Source organism: Megascapheus bottae, chromosome 20, assembly GCF_031878675.1.
Source record: "Megascapheus bottae isolate mThoBot1 chromosome 20, mThoBot2.hap1, whole genome shotgun sequence".
Classification (NCBI taxonomy): domain Eukaryota; kingdom Metazoa; phylum Chordata; class Mammalia; order Rodentia; family Geomyidae; genus Megascapheus; species Megascapheus bottae.
Window position 1 is genome coordinate 5,630,390 of NC_143528.1, and position 19,335 is coordinate 5,649,724.

Sequence of the window (19,335 nt, forward strand, 5' to 3'; positions counted from 1 at the left end):
ATAAGGCAGTCCTGCCTCTCTATCTGGTCTGATGATATCTTTTAGTTCTTGTACTTACAGCATTCACATTGGAAATGATTATTGATACCGTGGATCTGTGTCTTCCATATTTGTAAATGGCATCTCATTCATTGTTCTTGTTCTTTGTCTCTTCCATACACCCTTTCTCTCTAGCCTTCTTTGGTTTTAATGGAATATTTAAGTGTTTCCCCTGTATCTTTTCTCTTACAAGCGGTTAGAATATCTTTTTAAAAACATTTAGGAATTGTGCTGAAAATACCCTGAAATAAAGAGTGTCCTGTTTCTTGGACACCAGGAATTCACACAGTGTGACCACAGGAGGATACTCTTAGAAGGACACGAAGGCCCACTGCCTATGTGCATCTGATCAGAGAAAATAGTACGTGTGTGAACTACAAGAAATGAGGTATTTCTTTGTTGCTGTTTTTGTTTTGTCTTTTTGTCTAGTTTGTCTGTCTTGGGAAGGGTAAAGAGGGAGTGGCTACAGAAATGGAAGGACAAAGGGTGACAAATGCAGCTGTGGCACTCACGAGACCCTCAGTTGAAAAATGAATTATACAACTATGGGTGAGGACAAAAGGGAATAACTGGGAGAGAGTGATGGAAGAGGTGGCATTATCAAAACAAGGGGCTGTTCTCTTTACCTGACATGTAACTTTAACCCTTCTATACATCATCTTTATAATAACATTTTTTAAAAAATCTTACAATCAGTATCCTGGTTCATGAGGTGTACTGGTAGTGCATGAGAGTAGTTCCAATTCTTCCTTCTCATCTCTGACAACATCCCTGAGGTAAAAGAGTCTCCACTGCCAGGAAGAGTTGGCAGTAGCTGTAGCTTCCAGAGTCTCCATTGTTTTTTGTGGAATGCATTGTTATATTGTTTCCTTAAGTGTTTCTTCTTGTAACAGTGTAGGTCCAGAGCTCCGTCAATCACTATTTTTTCTTGCTATAGTAGAACCCTACTATGGTGCTGGCAGTATGTGGGAAAGGGGAAGATCATGGATCCTCAGGATGAATTCTCGGGATTTTATCGACCCTCTGTGTTAAGGCTGTTGATCTGCAAAGTATAGCTTAACTGTGTTTCCCAGGTGCCTTCCTCCAAGCTCTTAGGAGAAACTAAAAGGCCAGGGGGCTAAAGTAAGAGGCTTCAATGATCAGTTAAAGTAAAACTCTGCGAAGTCAGCTTCCTTAGAGAGCAGGATACTGCAAGTGCCAAATCCTCTGCATTTAATTCACAATGGTTGTCCTTCTCCAACCCAGGACAGAGCTTCTAAGATTTTTCTTGGATCTCTCCCACCCCCGACTTGGAAACCAGGTTGGGTTCCTAAAGAGAAGACCCTCTGAAGTATGGGGACGAGAAGCTTCTATAAGGGCAGCCCAGAAGTCTCCCATTTCATCTTTCACCTAGTCCACACTCAACCTCCAATAATTCACCAAAATTGCCAGACAAGTAGCCCCTGGCCATTCGATTTATAGCTTTCTTGGCTCCTTCTCTCTCTGTAAGGAGATCTCAGCTGTGACTGCAGAGTTCAGGTTGAAAGTAAAGTCAATTCAAGTCCTGCAACCTTTACTCCCTGATGGACCTAGTAAAGTATTTAATTTTCAATTGGTTCAGTTTCCTTTTGTCTTAAGGACAGAACTGTGATCTTGTCAAAGCCCTTTACATGTTGATACTAGAGCTGGAAGTTTGACAGTGGTCTTTTTTGTTGATAGGGTTTTAAGAGATCGGTTCTGCTCTGACACAAGATCAGATGACTCTGTTTTCAAATGTTGCTCACATCTTGACACTTCCCCATCTACCTGTTTAACTGGCGAACTCCCCTTTCAGTAATTAAATACACTTTCTTTGTGGGTCATTATGATGTGATTTATGACATGTGCGTAATTGTCAGAATTACTGCGGGTAATTAAAATACGAAGTGAACACAGCCAGAGGCTTCCAGCTCTTCTTGGTGTTCTCATTAAGAACCAAGAGCTGACCAAATTATAAATAGACTGGTTTGCACAAGTTCCCAGCAAAATCTAATTATGAAACTTATCCGTATTCTATCAGAATTCATTCCATTAGTCATGCAAATTCCAAAAATGATTAAGTTATTTTATGTGCTAGAATTGTGGGATTAATAATAAAGAGGCAGGTAGCAGTAATTAGACATTGCTATGAGAGTTTATGATGTCAGGTCGTTATGGGTCAAACATTCATTTCTTCTTCATTGCACATCCCTCACACATGCATGTGTGCCTGTGTGTGGGTACACACACACACACACACACACACACACTCACGCATGCATGCATGCGCATACACACACACACACACACACACACACACACACACACCTACTTTTAAGATAAAAGAATGATTTGTTTCAGTGAGCTCATGGTAACTGTAACTAAGAGCTAAATTGAGGAGGAGGATTTACAAGCTCCAACTGAGGTATTATCTTAGGACTGGGCATAGCAGGGCATTACATGATTATAAGCGGTAGGGTTTTTGTTTTGTTTCCACAAAAGGCAAAGTACCACAAGGAGCAATCAGTTGTAATGTGGTTGTCTTGGGACTTCCAAGCTAAACAGAAGGAAGCAATAACATTAAGCTCAAAAGTGCTTTAGATGATCATATCTCACTGCCTCTCTAATTTTTCCAAAAGTAGATTTAGTCTGGAGGAGATGTGTGACAGCTGGTTAAAGTACAAAGCCAGGTTTTAAGCTTCTCTTCTTTAACTGTGATAAGCTGCAATCAGATGGAGATGTTGATGATCATCAGAGCTTTTTAGCCTAGCCTGGGTGAGGGAACACTGGAGACAGGGCTACACTAATTGCTCAGAAAGGAAGATGATTGGTTGTTTAGCTTGACCAATCACAATCTAGGGAAGCAAAAACAAATAAAAATTTATCAGAAAATGAGAGACAGGGAAAGTGGAAGAGAGTGAAAGAGAGGAGGGGGAGAAGGAGATAGACAGGAGGATTTTACAGAATCTGAGACTTTTTCTATGGAGTGACAATAAAGAGCTGGGGAAGGATAAGGAAACAAGAGGTTTTTGTTTGTGATTGTTCTTAATGTACTACGTGAAGCTATTTCTTTTCTTTTCCACTTATGATTTCTCTTATGTTGTTACTGTATCAGAATGTGGTACCTGGTATTTTGTATATACATTTGTTTATTTGAAAAAGGGAAGGTAAGGGGAAAACAAGATGATTGGGAGAGGATGGGGGAGGGAAAGTGGGAGAAAAACACCAGAAGGGGTAACAATGTTCAAGAAGTAATGTATTCACTGCCTGAGGAATATAACAGTAACCCCTCTGTACATCACCCCAACAATTTAAAAAAAGAGTTGGTGAGGTACTTCTTGTTAGAATACAGAAATTTGAGGTCTGCACATGTAAATAACTGACTACCTTATCAATTTAGCTGCTACCTGAAATTCAACTTCTATATATTCCCACTGTGTTCAAGAGAGAAAACTCTTTGTGCCACTGGACAGTGAGCTTGAAGAGGGAAGGCAGCAAATTGTGAATTCTGCCCAGGATGCAGCAGTATTTAGGAGCTCAACTGAGGTATGGCTTGCAGACATTGACGTTCTTTATATCAACAGTATTGTCACAAACGTGTCAGTTTCATAGACAATCTGGAGAGATGGACAGCTCTTCTAGAGAAATGACGTGAAAGAAGAAGCGAAACTATTGGGACAAAGGAGTCAGGACAGTGACTGAGAGATAAGGAGTGGTGGGAGAGAGGTACTGAAGCACAGATGGTGTCTATAAACCACACCTTTTATATCATTGATTTCCAGAGATGCTGGAGAGGGGCCAACATTAAGGGAGGTGAAGGTGAGAAGATAGTTCCTGGATAGATAAATTTATAAATATGCACAGATTTGTAGGAGAAAAGGCAAAACTCTATTTGGAACAGTGTTCAAATACTCATTTGTGTGTGTGTGTGTGTGTGTGTGTGTGTGTGTGTGTGTGTGTGTGTGTGTGTGTGTGTAGTCCCGGGGCTTGAAATCAGGGTCTGGGTGCCGTCCTTGAGCTTCTTTTGCTCAAGGCTAAGGAAATTACAGCTTCACTTCTGGCATTTTTTTGGTAGTTTCCTGGAGATAAGAGTCTGATTGTCTTTCCTGCCCAAGCTGGCTTTAACCTGTGATCCTCAGATATCAGCCTCTTGAATCAGTGGGATTACAGTGATACGCCACCATGGCGTATCTAATACTCAACTTAAGCAAATGTAGGATATGCTAAATTTTAGGTATATGTAGGGAAGGGGCACCGAAAGGGGAGATTGTGGAGAGTGGGAGACTGTGGCATTTCACAATGATGCCAAGAGGCACCCAATATACTTTATAATGATGAAAAATGAAGTGACTCATTTCTAAGACAGTAAACAGTGAATGTAGATTGCTAACACTCATACTTGTCTGTCATCTGTTCCTCTACAAAGTGCTGGTAATTTATAGCATTCTTCGCATGAATATTGCAATGGGCCAGGGTAGGGGGTGGGGGATGAATGTAATTCCCACGTGCTTCCCCTTTTCTCTGAAAAAGTTGGCTGATGCTTTAGTGGCTTAGATCTCCACTCTCAACTGTGGTTGAAGAGTTCAGAACTCTGCTGAAACAATCAAACAGCTGTATAGCTTAAGCCTCCCTGCTCATACTGCAGCTCATTGTGTGTAAGACCATGACCTGCTCTGGTTCTGCCTTCCTGCAAGCTGCTAAGAGCCTCCACGGGGCTCCCTTCCTGCTCTGCCCATGGATCACACATCTTGAGTTATGAATTCCTATTGCCTTCCATTCCCTCTGTCTCTCACCCCACAAGGATGTTGGCATATTTGTCATTCACTCAAAGGATACTAAATGCTGTGTATCTTTCTTCTTGCTCTTACTTATGGGAAACTATATGCTTTCAAATTTCTTAGCCTCTTGGAAAAGAAAATGCTGGAGAAAATGTGATGGGGAAGCAAGCTTGTTCAGAAGCAACACACACACACACACACACACACACACACACACACACACTCAAAACTGCATTTGTTGGCTCACTAGATCCAAATACAGCCGCCTCATCTCTTGCTTGAAACCCAAACAGGGTAACTGCCAGTCAGGAATTCCGACCAGCTGGTGAAATTGGCTGGGAGAATCTGACAAAAGAGGGATCCCTTTCCTCCTCAGTAACTTCTCCACCCTGTTCTCGCTCTGAGTTTTGCTTGAGAACTCACAGTTTTGCACTTGTCCTTCATACGAATGACTGGAGAGAGTGGGGGAATTATTCACCCCATCTGTTCATTCCTGACAGCAATATATAATGTAAAGCTATAAAAACTTGAAAAATAATGCAACATAAAAAGGGATTGACTCAGCTCCAAGAGGCCATAAATGGTAACAAATACCACTGGATGATTTATTTCATGCTGCAATCTTTACAGTAAGTCATCTTTCAGACATTTCCTTGTGACAGGTTTTAATAATATTAATGCCCAGAGCAATCCAAATCACCGCCAATAGACATATTTATCAAGCTGCCAATCCGAGTAAATGAAATTCTATAAGCAATAATGTAACATGTTTAAAGGAAGCTAATAAAACAAGTCAGCAGAGAAATATTACTTCAAAGTATTCTCTCCTTCTAATCCAGTCCTGCCTGTGATACAGCCAAAATGCAAATCTTTCCATACTTGATTTATTGCTCCAAAAATACCAATGACCTTTTCCCAAAGCTCTGTATATTCACTCTCACGCATTCATAAAGCCTGCAGTGCATCCTGCCAGAGACGCTGAACACTGAAGTGCTTAGCATTTATTGTTATGTTTGTCTTGCTTTTACACAGGTACTTGATTGGCAGAGACACTGAATAACATCTAAGTTTCCCAGCCTTATTAAAATGGAAGAGATACCCCAGCCATAAATCAGCTTTTACAGTGCCCACTCTAGCTGGACCTTCTAGAAGACTTGGGTAAAATCCTAAGAATATAGCAGTCCCTAAGAAAATGTCATCCACAGTAAAACCGATCTGACTTTCCCTTCAATCAGGTGTGCCTCACTTGCTGTTGATGGCTTGTTTCAGGGTTGATGATCATGGTGTAACATCTGTTGACATATTTGGCCTTTCAAATGCAGTGCTAGATCATCCTCCTTCAGGCAGCCTTCCTTGTTCATTTCACTCATTTTCCAGTCTCTAGCATAATACACAGCTTCCTAATGAATGAATCCAGGCCAATACAAGGCACAGTAAAGGAACTCACTAGATTTTAGAAGGAAATACATCCTTGCATGGATTGTTTATTGCATCATTCATTGATGGATCATTTTTCTTGCATATCAAATACATGTTCTTTGAGGCTAGGTCAGCTGTATTATGAGCTCACTAAAAGCTTTCAGTATGGTACTGTGTATGCTGTGGAAAGGACTTGAGGTATCTACTTAGGAATACATTCCCCACAATCAGTTTTTTACTGCCATTCCTGGGGCTAGACCTCCAAGCCTGGGTGCTATCCCTGAGGTTGTATGCTCAAGGCTAGTGCTCTACCACTTTGAGCCATAGCTCCACTTCTGGCTTTTGATTTTTAGTTAGCTAGGATTTCAGGCATGAGCACTAGCATCCCAGTGGACATTTTAATATTTGATTATGATTTTTGTGTTTGTTTGGAGGAAATCCGTAGGGTTGTCTAACATGCCTAGGCCTGCGCTACCTACTTTGTAGTCAGGTGTATTTTCAATAACTCTACTTCCTGGAGGTGACTGAGCAAGTCAGTAAACTCTGACTCACTCCTGAGCCAATCAAACACCTATTTCTGTAATAAAGTGTGATGCTAAGATCGAGCTTCTGAGAATGAGCTATAACTTCACATCTTTGTAGTTATCTCCTCTGGCACAGAGGCAAAGAAAGCCTTTGTGCAAAGGCAAGGCCAATGCTGGCATGCATGTGACCCAGTGGCAGGTGTGTATGTGTGTGTATGTGACAGCAGAGCTGCTAATTAGTGGTTTTAAGCCTCATCTGGACAATTTCTCCTTGTAGTTTTCCTAACCTATAATCATTTGAAAGTTTTGTGTTTATTTGAGAAGAGTTTCTCTTACTTGCAATTAATTTTTTACATTTTTTTCTTTCGTATATTTTTATTATAAGTAATAGAAGGGTTACATTATATTCACCAGATAGAAGGTGTATTACTTCACAAACATTGATACCCTTTCTCATGTCTTGGTCCCCATTTCCCTCCCCCCCCACCCCGCGCCCCTCATCTTGTTTTTACATTTTAATCACTAAATCCACTTTATAAAAGGAAACTGGAAGCTAAGCACCTGTGACTAATGCCTGTAATCCTTGCTATTTAGGAGGCTGAGGTCTGAGAATTAGGATTTGAAGCCAGTCTGGGCTGTGAAGTCTATGAGACCCTTGTCTCCAATTAACCATCAAAAACTCAAAAGTGGAGCTGTGGCTTGGGAGTTTAGAGTGTTAATTTTGTGTGAAAATGTTCAAGGATAGCACCCAGACCCTGAATTCAAGCCCCAGGATCAGCAGGAAGAAAATAAAAGGGAAAAAGCAAAGAGTTCAAGAGACATCCAGGAGTTTGTTCATTATAATGGGAAGCTGGATATTTTTCTGACATTACTAAAATACAAGAGTTTTTGTAAGTTAATAATGCAGAGGTTTTAGAGTTGAGTTTTGGATTCTTTGCATTCTTTAGGAAGAATTTACTAGGCTAGGCTAGTGAAGGGGGGGGGGATATTCTAAGTGTATACATAGTTTCCAGATAGAAATAAAAAGATAAAGGTTAAGTGGAGAAGTGAGAGAATGTAATGTACTCTGAAAATTTCTGAGAGACCCATACTATATGCCAAAAGTTGTGCTGAAGGATTTTGATCTCATTACTAAAGGCACTGAAAACCCTCTGAAAGGATGTATTACTTTCAAACTCTCAATGTTGTTACATCACTTGAACTAAATATAGGATTGGATGAAAGGGGTTAAGAGATTGAAGAGACTCTTAGGAATGAGATAAGGAAAATGTTCAGATTGATCAAATTTGGGAACAAATCTTCTCTTGTAGTTTCCTCACCTGATTTAACCTTACTCAGACTCTAGCCCAGTTGATAAAGAGTAATAGATCTTTTTGGTCCACTATATTTCAATCGTTTTGTTTTGCCCTTTGTTTTCCACCTGTCTTGAAGTATATCTCTGAGTATATTTGATGGGAATCAGATAATTGAGGAAAATGACAATTTTTTAAAACTTGTTTCTATCTGTATGGTGCTAGGGTTGATCTCAGGGCCCCAAACTTTCTAGGCAGGTTGTCTTTCACTTGGGCCATAATGCTAGCCCTGGTTCATTGGCCATTTTCTGCCCAGGCCATACTGGGCTGGGATCCTCCTACTTCTTCCCTGTGTTGTAAGACATTACAGCTGTGTAACATTGTACCCAGCCATTGACTGAAATGGACTCCAGAGTTCACATCTGGGCTACCCTTCAACTGCCATCACGGAATCTCTGCTTCCTACATCGCTAGAATTACAGCTTTGAGCCACTTCATCGGGCCATTAATTTTTATCATTTTATCTCCTAATTTGAGACAGAGAAATTGTTCTACATTTCGGTTACTCTTCCTAATTGTCTATTTCTTCTCTTCTGTTCTTACTTTCCTCCAACCTCACTACTTCATTGATCCACATCTACCTTCTATGTTTTTATTCTCAAATAAGACAGCCAAAGAAATTATGGGATTAGTCAGCTGGTAGTTTGAAGAAGGCTTCTGTTTCTGAAGTTTCTCTATGTCTATCAACGTGCATACATTGCCTTCCTGGGAATTAGGATTCCATTACTTCTCTATACCTTTATTACTTCTTGGCTTGCTAAATACTGTGACCAGACTCAGTGGCTACAACAGAGTGAGAAAAGGAAGAGAAGGACAAAAGGAACGGAGGCAGAGAATGGGTGGCAGCACCATAGATGTGGAGGGGAAGCAGAGAGCATTTGGTGAAGAGAGAGGTCTTCCCCAGGAAGCATTCCTTTACTTGCTTGCCAGTCCTTCCAGAAAGAAAGGAAGTGTGGGTGGTGGTGAGGGAGACTGGGGAAGACCTTTGGAAAGAAGGCTATGAGAAAGAAACACATTAGAGTTTCTAATTCATGTGCTAAAACCAGAGATAGCCCACAAAGATGGACAGACGGGATCTCTTTATATAATTTATTTTAAACATGTTTTTAAGGCAATCCACTTTCTGTTTCCATCCCTAAAGGCTTAGAGTCTTCCTAAGTAGGATATTAAAACACACACACACACACACACACACACACACACACACACACACACGAGCAGGTAAACTAAAAAGTCATTCAAAATGGTTCTTATTTTTGTTTAAAAATGTAGTGGACCAAATCTTTACAGGTTTGCTGTAAGGAAGTCAGATAAAATCTTACTGGAGGGATCAGAGACATTACTAAAGTTCAATATTTACTTAACTTTTGCCTACCTTAGACCATGTACTGGTGGCTTAATGGATGAGAATGGAAATCCATTATTTTGGGATAGTGTTATGATTTGAACATGAAGTGTCTCCGAAGGGCTTATATATTGAAATATGATGGTAGTATTTTTGGAAACATTTAGGAAGAACAGCTGAGCTGGAGGAAATAGGTCTCTAGCCACTCTGGCTGGCTATCTACCTATGCCTCTCTCTCTTCCCAACTTTTATCTCTGAGCCATCTCTCATCCTCTTAAAAATGATTTCCAGTGGTGGTCCATAAAACAGGGTACAAAAGGATTAACACAGAATTCAAGTAAGAGAAAAGAAAACAAATTGCCCATACTCTGGCAACCTAGGCTGGGGGAGTGGGTAATATGGAAACTAGAGAGTTGTAGAAATATCATAGAATATTCTGATTTGCTTAGAAACCAAGCACCAGATTTATTTGCGTATAAAGTCAAACAATGCTTCAGTTGAAGCATGTCAGGCTAATCTATAAGAAAATGTCTTCTGAAGTCCTTTTTGTGTAAATCAGATTTTCCCTTTTTCTTTCTTTCTTTCCTTTTGCCAGTCCTGTGGCTTGAACTGAGCCTAAATACTGCCTTTGGGCTTTCTCAAGGCTAGCGCTGTAACCACTTGAGCCACAATACTACTTCCAGCTTTTTCTATGTATGTGATACCAAGGAATCAAATCCTGGACTTTGTGCATACTAGGTAAGCATTCTACCACTAGGCCAAACTCCTGGCCCTCTTTACTTTTTTCTTTCTTTCTTTCTTTCTTTCTTTCTTTCTTTCTTTCTTTCTTTCTTTCTTTCTTTCTGTCTGTCTGTCTGTCTGTCTGTCTGTCTGTCTGTCTGTCTTTTTGTGCTAGTATCTAGATCTTTACTTACGCCATGCAAGCACTCCACTATTGAGCTACATCCCTGGTTCATTATTTAGAAACTCCACTGTGCTCTTTACTTATAATATCATTATAAGTAAAGTATCATTAATTATGAAGAAATACATTAATATACAAACATGATTAATATATTTATATGGATATCTTCATATTCATCATACTGATGGTATTTCACAAATAAATAAAAACCGGATGTTATTGTGCTGGAAGACCATTTGCATTGCTTGTGAGCAGAAGGGCATGCCACTGAAATAAGACACTCCTTTGAAACAAAGTCTGCTAACTTTAGCACTTCTCATTTCTGGATCTTATAGAACTTCCACATATATGTGCATCTATATGTATGTGCTGACATATCTATATCTATATCTATATATAGTGAAGCACCAAAATTACTCCCTAAGAGGAATTTATATGTATTATATTCACTAGTCACTCTTTAAAAAGTGTATTAAAATTTTATTTTCTAAACTGAACATTAGGAGAGTTTTGAAACAGAAAATAGATTCCTCATACTTATAAATTATTTATTTATTATATGTTGGTACTGAGGCTTCAACTCGGGGGCTGAGGTGCTGTTGCTTTGCAGTAGGCTGATGTTCTATCACTTGAGTCACAGTTCTACTTCTAGCTTTTTGATGTTTAACTGAAGATAAGAGTTTCTCAGATTTGTATGCCAGCCTTTGATGGGTTTGATCTGCCATCCTCAGACCTCAGACCTCAAGGGTACTTGAAACACAGATTAAATACAATAATATCTGCCTTCATTAGGAAGAAAGTCAAGGCCCAGTTACCTGGCTGGGTTAAGGTGGGAACTGGAACGTGAACAGTCACATCTGGAAGAAAACTTCACCATGCACAGGACAAGGTCTCCAAGAAATGTAGCCCTAAGACTTCAAGCAGCACAAGTGCCCCTAGCCACCTGTGTGTTGGGCTAGTTGGTCCTGCCCTTATCTGAAGGTTGAATTCTGTTCTGAGATCCTACAAGACGAAAGAGCCTGGGGTATTAAAAGGAAACTCTGTGATTACTTATCTTTTGCCTCAGGACTTGCTGGCCCCGCCCCACTGCCAGCTGCCAGAGTTTCACATAATAACCTACTCCTACAGAGAATAAAACAGAAATGTGTTTAGGAAAAAAATATATATATATATATGTTTGATTTCTATGTGTTTTAAGGAATATGACTATTGCTTAAAAGAGAGACTGGCTTGTAAATAAGAATGAATGGTGACAACTCGGCTTTTCCTGGGGCTTGGAGGACAAAGTAGGTTTCCAGGGAGCCAGGTTATTTAGTTTACTTCTTAGCACTATCTGCGGCCATATTTCAGAGTGAAATAAGTAAAATATCTGTTCCTTTTCATTTGGTAGTAACAAAGATCTCCGGAAAAAATAAATAAGAAATATGTAATCCCCACGGCATAATCCCAACGTATGAAAACTCAGTTCTCTTAAATACCTCCCTCTGGCATAATTGACTTTTCATGTGCATTTTAATAATGATATTTCAGCAGGTTGTAAGAGGTTTTTTTTTTTATTCTGCTGTTGTTGTAAATTATGGCTGGGGAAAAAAGTGTTATAAATCGAATTACATTTTCACTTATATTATCAAGTCAGCACAATCTTCAGCATGTTTACCAAGCAATTCCAATATTTACAGCCTACCTAATTGGTAGGGGTGGAGGTACAATGAACACTATTTTATTGTCCTGATAGTAGCACATGTGCTGAAGACAGCTGCTACCTAGTGAGGCTACCTAGATACCTTGAAGTTTCACTGGCCTTGTATTTGCTTAGTAATCATCAGCAAAACAGGCTTGAGGACATGCAGAGAATATGAAATGGGAGGAGTATTTGTTAACATGTGTTTACTTAACCCTCTCTTGGCAAGAAAGATTTATTTAGTTATTCAGTTATTTAGGGGATTATCCTAGCCTCAAATATTATTTGGCCTTATTGCCACAATTAGTAAATTCTAAATGATAGTGGGAAAGCTAATAATATATGAAGTGACATTTATATTTGGTGCTGATTTGAAAGGGAGTTAGGGTCCTGAACTTAACTTTCACTCTCAAAGGCAGCACAAATCAACAGGCATCAACATGAGCATAACTAGGCTGAGAATTCTCAAATCTTCCTGGCCACGGAGAACAAATTAAGAACAGGAGACCACTCTCAATAGGCAAATACCTTTGGGAAGGTGATAACTGCATTTACCAGTCTTATTACTGCAGGTAAAATGTGCCCTGGCATAGATACTCCGATTTAAACGAAGTGGCATCTGTCTCTAAGTTGTCCTCTTTGCTGCCCATGCTTTAGGTATTAGCATAAATACCTAATGCTGAAATGACTTCAGCAGAAAGCTTCTTCAAGGGATTCAACTTTTCATAGGCCAGTTTCCTCTTCCAGGTAGAGATCATTGCTAATGTTTATTGCCTATTCAACTGTGTACTAGGACCTTTTCTGAACAACTTACCCTTAATACTCTCTTTATGTTTTACAGATGAGGGGCTTGAACCATGATACAGTGAGCTGCTCATAGTCACATAGCTAAGTCTCACTATCACTGGTTTCCCTTCTGGAGCCCTGATCACAGTCATTGGGCTTGTAGTCTCCTCCTTTATCTTTCTTTCTGAAACCTGAACAGCAGCACCACGGCACACAACAGACTTAAAGGTGTTATTTTAGAGGTGTGCAAGAATCCCTTCCTGGACTACAGATTAAAATAATATCTCCCCTTCTAGGGACTGCCTGAAATTCCTTTGACCCTTAGCTCAAGTGAAAGAAAACCCACCTGTTAAAGGATTGAAAGGGTTAAAAAAAAAATATATATATATATGTATATATATATATATATATTTTTGCCAGTCCTGGGCTTTAGCTCAGGGCCTGAGCAATGTCCTTGGACTTTCTCAAAGCTAGAGCTCTACCACTTGAGCCTGAGCACCACTTCCGGCTTTTTTCTATGTATGTGGTACCAAGGAATTGAACCCGGGTCTTCATGCATGCTAGGCAAGCACTTTAACCACTAGGCCAAACTCCCGGCCCCCAATTTATATTTTTGATTTTTTTTAACCTGTCGATTCAGACAGGTGTTGACAGGGGATGTGAACACCTGGGAAGGTCAGTTTCTTTGAAAGTTACAGTTGAGGTAACAGGCCAACAACACTAAATGAGTCTTCGCAGGCTTCCCCTGGAAACTGTGCCATCCATGCTCTTAGACCTCCGATAGAATAGTTTTGCAAAGAGTCAGTGACCAAGCTTCCCATAATTTGTGTACTGTCTCATGTACTGGTCTTTCCCATCTGACTCTAAACAGGCATGGCCCCATGCCATCAACCAGGAGATGATAAACAGGATGAAAAAGAAAAACATGCGAATACTAATTACTTAATTCAAATCAGTATGTACGCTCCATGAACAATCATTCATCCCACTGTCATTCTGATTCCCATGTTCTGAGAGACCACCTCATTTCACCACCAGGCCAAATCAATAAAAATTTCCATACCCACAGTTTGTAGGAGAATTCACTCTACTTTTCTTAGGACCTGTCCAGTCACAAGGAAGCTTAAGAAAGCCCTTTGTCCCTCCATTCTTCCAGCCTGCTAGACTTGGCAGGGTGAGGGAGACAGAAGCAATGGAATGCTGCAAAGAACACCTGGAACATTTGAAGTCTGAAGCTATTTTTCAACAAGAGCAAGAAAATATTGTTTGTTGGTCAGAAGAATCTATTTGTCCCATACATGCTTGGGGAATTGTTACTGAGTATATATGGTGTTTTGCTAGGAATTTGGAACTTTTTCTTACTAATTTTATATAGCTATAAAGAATGAGATAAGAGCCAGGAGTTTGGCCTAGTGGTAGAGTGCTTCCATAGCATGCATGAAGACCTGGGTTCTATTCCTCAGTACCACATATACAGCAAAAAGCTGGAAGTGGTGTTGTGGTTCAAGTGGTAAGAGCTCTAGCCTTGAGAAAGCCCAACAACAATGCTTAGGCCCTGAATTCAAGGCCCCAGGATGGGAAAAAAAATGAATGAGATAAAAGCTAAAGGTAAACCTCTCTTCATAGTTTATATAGTTTATAAATTCTTATTCATGCATCCTCTGTTGTTAGACTTCATTTGTCTTTAGAACTGAAGTTCCTTATGTTCAAAAGCATTAACTCAACCTCTGTATGTCTATCGCTTGCCTTGACCCTGTCCTATCCCTTTAACTATGGTCACATCCCTGATTTCTTTGAACTTGGTATTCAGACTTGATTGAGTATACTTAGGAAATGTTGTAACAGACGTTCATCCTTGCTAGTTGTCCTGGTGGAGCCAAATAACAGAATTACTTCAAAGCTAGACAGCTATAGAAGTTCAGGACTCAATTCTACACACAAAATCAAAGGCCTGGGAACCTTTGATTATTAAAACCGATGACTAAATTCTCAACCCTAGAGAATGCACAGAATATATATTTCCCCAAAAGAATCAAAAACAGAGTTCAATAAAGCTTCGGCATTATGTGACATGACATTAAAATAATGTTCTATTTGTTTATTTATATGTGTTTGTCTAGAGAAAAAGTGGTTCCCCAGTTGAATTAAAAAGAAGAAAAAGTTATCAAGCAGAGTAACTTAGTATGAATTCATTTTATCTAAATAATCTATTCTTTCCCCTCTACCCCCTCCCCTCTCTCAACACACACACACACACACACACACACACACACACACACACACATATACTGTCTGGGGGTTTAAACTCAGAACATTGTATTGATAGGCAGGTACTCGATCACTTAAGCCACACCTCCAGCCCTTTTTGTTGTAGTTAAAATTTTCAGATAACATCTTCAGTTTTTTCCTGGGCTGGCCTGAGATAGCAATCCCCTTACCTATGCCTCCAATAAGCTGTAATGTCAGGGGCTGGACAATATGCTTGGTTTAGTTGTTGAAATGGGGTCACCAATGTTTTGCCCTGGTGGGCACTGAACTATGATCCTATTTTGCTGAGATTGTAGACTTAAACCATCATAATTGGACCTAAATTTGTTTTTTATATAATTTAACAAGAGTACCCAAGAAGTGAATTTTTATAGGCAAGAGACAGAAGATAACAAATAAATAGGTAAAATAGGCAAGATTTGTCTAAAGTCACCCAAAGACAAATATAATAAAGAAATTGAAAATTAGAGCCAGAATAATTGGGAGTATGTGAAATTCACTTTTATTTATCATCAACTTTTGCACAGATCTTATTTTATCTCCCTGCAAAGTATGAGAAAATACTTATCTTTTCTCTCTTATATTATGATTCTTTGATTTAAAGACTCAGACCTTCGGTTGAGTAGAGCTAATGATTGTTTATTTATTCATTCATCAACAAATATATATTTAACTACAATCTATTAAATAGTCTTTGGTGCACTTGTCTGAAAGCCTAAGTGCTATTTATAATGTTGCTTACTCTGTGAGAAAAGAAAGACACCATGGATGCAATGAAATACTGGACTATAACGTGTGTAAGTCAAGGCTGCCTGAAGTGCTGTAAGTACTAAGAATAGAAGACTATAGTTTCTGAGCTTACTGGAAAACCCACTGGTGGCCTGCAGATTACATCTTTAAAAGCATCGGGCCCATTGTCAGCAAAACTATAAATAATATACTGGTTTTTGTATGTGAATAAATATATTCACAACCTTAACATAAGTGTATTCCAACTAGCACATACCATACCTACTACCTTTATTCCAACAATGCCTACATATCTCTAGTAAGGCATCCAATCTACCTACCACCACTCATTGTTATTACTAAAGACAGAAATTTGCCAGTTTGGTGGGTAGAATAATCCTTGGACTGAAAATCAATGGAACAAACCAAACCAAACCAAACCACATGAAAGAACCTATTCTTATAGTCCACAATGGTCGCAAGATCTGTCTTGATGCTTTACCATTGTGTTGAATAAACTGAACCACCCAACAGTACTGATGAAATACCACAGAAATTTACCAATGTCCACTGAAGTATACACAGCACCTCCTTTACCCACGGGAAGGACTGGTGGGATCTCACAGATAGTATTAACCTGTGTATACTATGCTTTTGCTGTGGCTACATACCTACCATATAGTTTAATTCACAAGTTAGACTCACTAAGATGTTAGCAACAATAATAAAACAGTACAATTACCACAATATTATGCAATAAAAGCCATTCATACTGTTGTAGATAATGGCTAAACAAAGTATTTAAAATATTTAACATCATTCAATCATTTTTTTTTGCCAGTCGTGGGCTTGAGCTCAGGACCTGAGCACTGTCCTTGGACTTTCTCAAGGTTAGAACTCTACCACTTGAGCCTCAGCACCATTTCTGGCTTTTTTCTATGCATGTGGCACCGAGGAATTGAACCCTGGTCTTCGTGCATGCTAGGCAAGCACTCTACCACTAGGCCAAACTCCCAGCCCCTCGTTCAATCATTTTAAAAGTTAGCACAGTTTCATTACATTATGATATGACAGAACAAATAATTATGATCTAATGATATTAGACAATCACAATTCTTAATCATCAATAATCTTCTAATATCTTCTTTCTACATTATCCATACAAAGCTATGTAATATGGACTATATCTTTATTTAATAATGTAGGCTTATCTTTATTAAGTTTGAAACAATAAGGCATTTTGGCTGACCTTTTAAGATCTGATAAGTAGATGACCCTCTATTACCAGACTTATTTTATAATTAGTAGAAGTTTTAATATACTTAAGAGTTGTAGTGGAGGAAGAGCATATAGACCAGATTTTGCATATGTAAACATTTATATAATTTCAACATTAATTTATTGGAAATAACCAATAGGGGTAATATAAAACTAATTTGAAATAGCTAAAATTTCAACATAAGTTTCATTACTAGATTGTTGGAAAAGTGGTCTTAAAGAAGACTAAATGTATAACCGTTGCTTACTGTGGGTAAAGATCATCTGAGCAATGGTGCAAAAAGTTCTACTTGCTTATCTTAATGGATACAGGTGAATTTTTTGCAAAGAAGTATTCCATTGGTCTGTAAAGAAGCTAAAAAGATAAATTCTATCTTACTTCCATTTTAAGATCTCTGAGTGATTCACTGAACTTTGTAGGGTCCCAGGGTCCTCTAGTTCTTACCTGGTGTTAGAGGTCAAACTAAGTCTGCTTTCCTCTCCTCTTGAAAAAGAATCCTGACTTTGTACAGAGGAGTAGTCCTTCATGCTCCTCTTCATCACCACCATTCCTGACCCTGCAAGAGCATGGCAACCTTACTAAGTTGACAGGATATCACTTCACAAAGGGTTTGGGGGCCATTCCCTCTGGCTGAGATATTTCTATGCTTGACAACACACAGGTTGGGGATCCTTAACTGCAAACTACTTCTTTTTTTGTAGTAATACCTTTTTTCATATATTTTTATTGTAATTAATAGAAGGGTTACATTACATTCATCAGATGGAAGGTGCATTATTTCACATACATTGATAACCTTTCTCATGTCTTGGTCCCCATTTCCCCCCCCGCACCCCCACCCTCATCTTGTTTTCCCTCCTTTCCTATCCAATTTCAAATACCAAATACGCATATATCCAATATATCAGATAACAAGGTGAAATACTGTAACAATATGAGATAACCAAGGCACAGCAAAAGAGATGAGAGATAACATAGTACATTAAGGACAACAATCACTCATTATATGGCTTTTGTTTCTATATCCTAGATGTCCTTTCATTTAGCATCATACTGTATGGCCTTAGGTATCTAGGGGATGGAACTGTAGCAGATGTTTGGATTTCCTTCTGTAGGATTAAAATGTGATGATTTCAAATCCATAGAACATATGGAAATAAATGGCCTTTGTAGTTATTTCTGTACCTTGCTAATTTATGATGCATCCATCTTATCCAAGAAGGAAGTTTCTGGAAAGTCTTCTTGCTATCATCAGGGTCTAGAGGAATCTTAGGTATTTCTACACAAGTCCTGCCTCTTTTCTGCAAACACTTCTCAGGTTGCAGTTCCCTGACATTGGGCTTTATTTTTCTTTAAGACTTCTGTCATTATTAATTGTGACTTACAGAATCATGACCTATATAGAAAATATGTCTGAAAGCTTTGAAGAAGCACTATATTTTGAAATAACATGAAAGCAAATCATTTTCTCTTCTGTAAAACAGGGGTTTTATCATCACTTCAAAGGTGATAGGATGATAGGACAAACACAAATATAAATGTGTGTGTGTGTGTGTGTGTGTGTGTGTGTACACACAGAAGACAGAAAATCATGATACTCATATCTATGCTGGCACTCAATCCCACGATTCTTCTCTTGAAACACAATTCAACCTGGGAATCCTTTGCAACACTCTGGTTATGAGGCTCTTGTCAGTCAATAAGAATTAGCACATGGTATTAATATTCAAAGAAATCACATTCTAAGCAATGCCTTGGAAGTTAAAGGCTTCTTATTCATTCTCTAAGAACTTGTCTTATCTACTTGCCCAAACCTGATGGTTAGATGATTAGAAGTGTAGAGACTAAGCAGATACTCAGGTGAGGGAAAAAACAAAAATGTCATCACTGCTGCAGCTCCTTGTCCCCAGGCCCACCCAAGGGGAGAAAGAAGACACATTTTTTCCCCTTTACTCTCAACTGCAGAATCATTTCTGTACTTAGAACAGTTGGAACTGGAGTTTATGTGAGACAAACCTTGAAACTCTTATATCCTCTCATTTGGAACAACAACAGACAGAAAGAGTCATAAAAGCAAACACCTTAGAATCCTTTTCTTTTGATGTAATTCTTTTCTGAACCATTCTAATCCATAAAAACCACCAACAGAGCCAAAAGACACTTCGGCAAGAAGGACATCCTTTGTGTAAGTGAGGTGTCAGCTTAGATCAGTGATGTTGCCACACAGGTGTGCT

The 19,335-nt window shown here is 39.0% G+C and overlaps 1 protein-coding gene across 1 annotated transcript in view; it reads right to left on the minus strand.

Moving 5' to 3' along the window:
- Positions 1-19,335, minus strand: part of Kcnu1 (potassium calcium-activated channel subfamily U member 1) — a 123,283-nt gene that overhangs the window by 41,339 nt on the left and 62,609 nt on the right. The window contains exon 19 of the mRNA XM_090353930.1: positions 17,546-17,657. Coding sequence (XP_090210056.1) covers positions 17,546-17,657 — 112 coding nt within the window. The remainder of the gene's footprint in view (positions 1-17,545; positions 17,658-19,335) is intronic.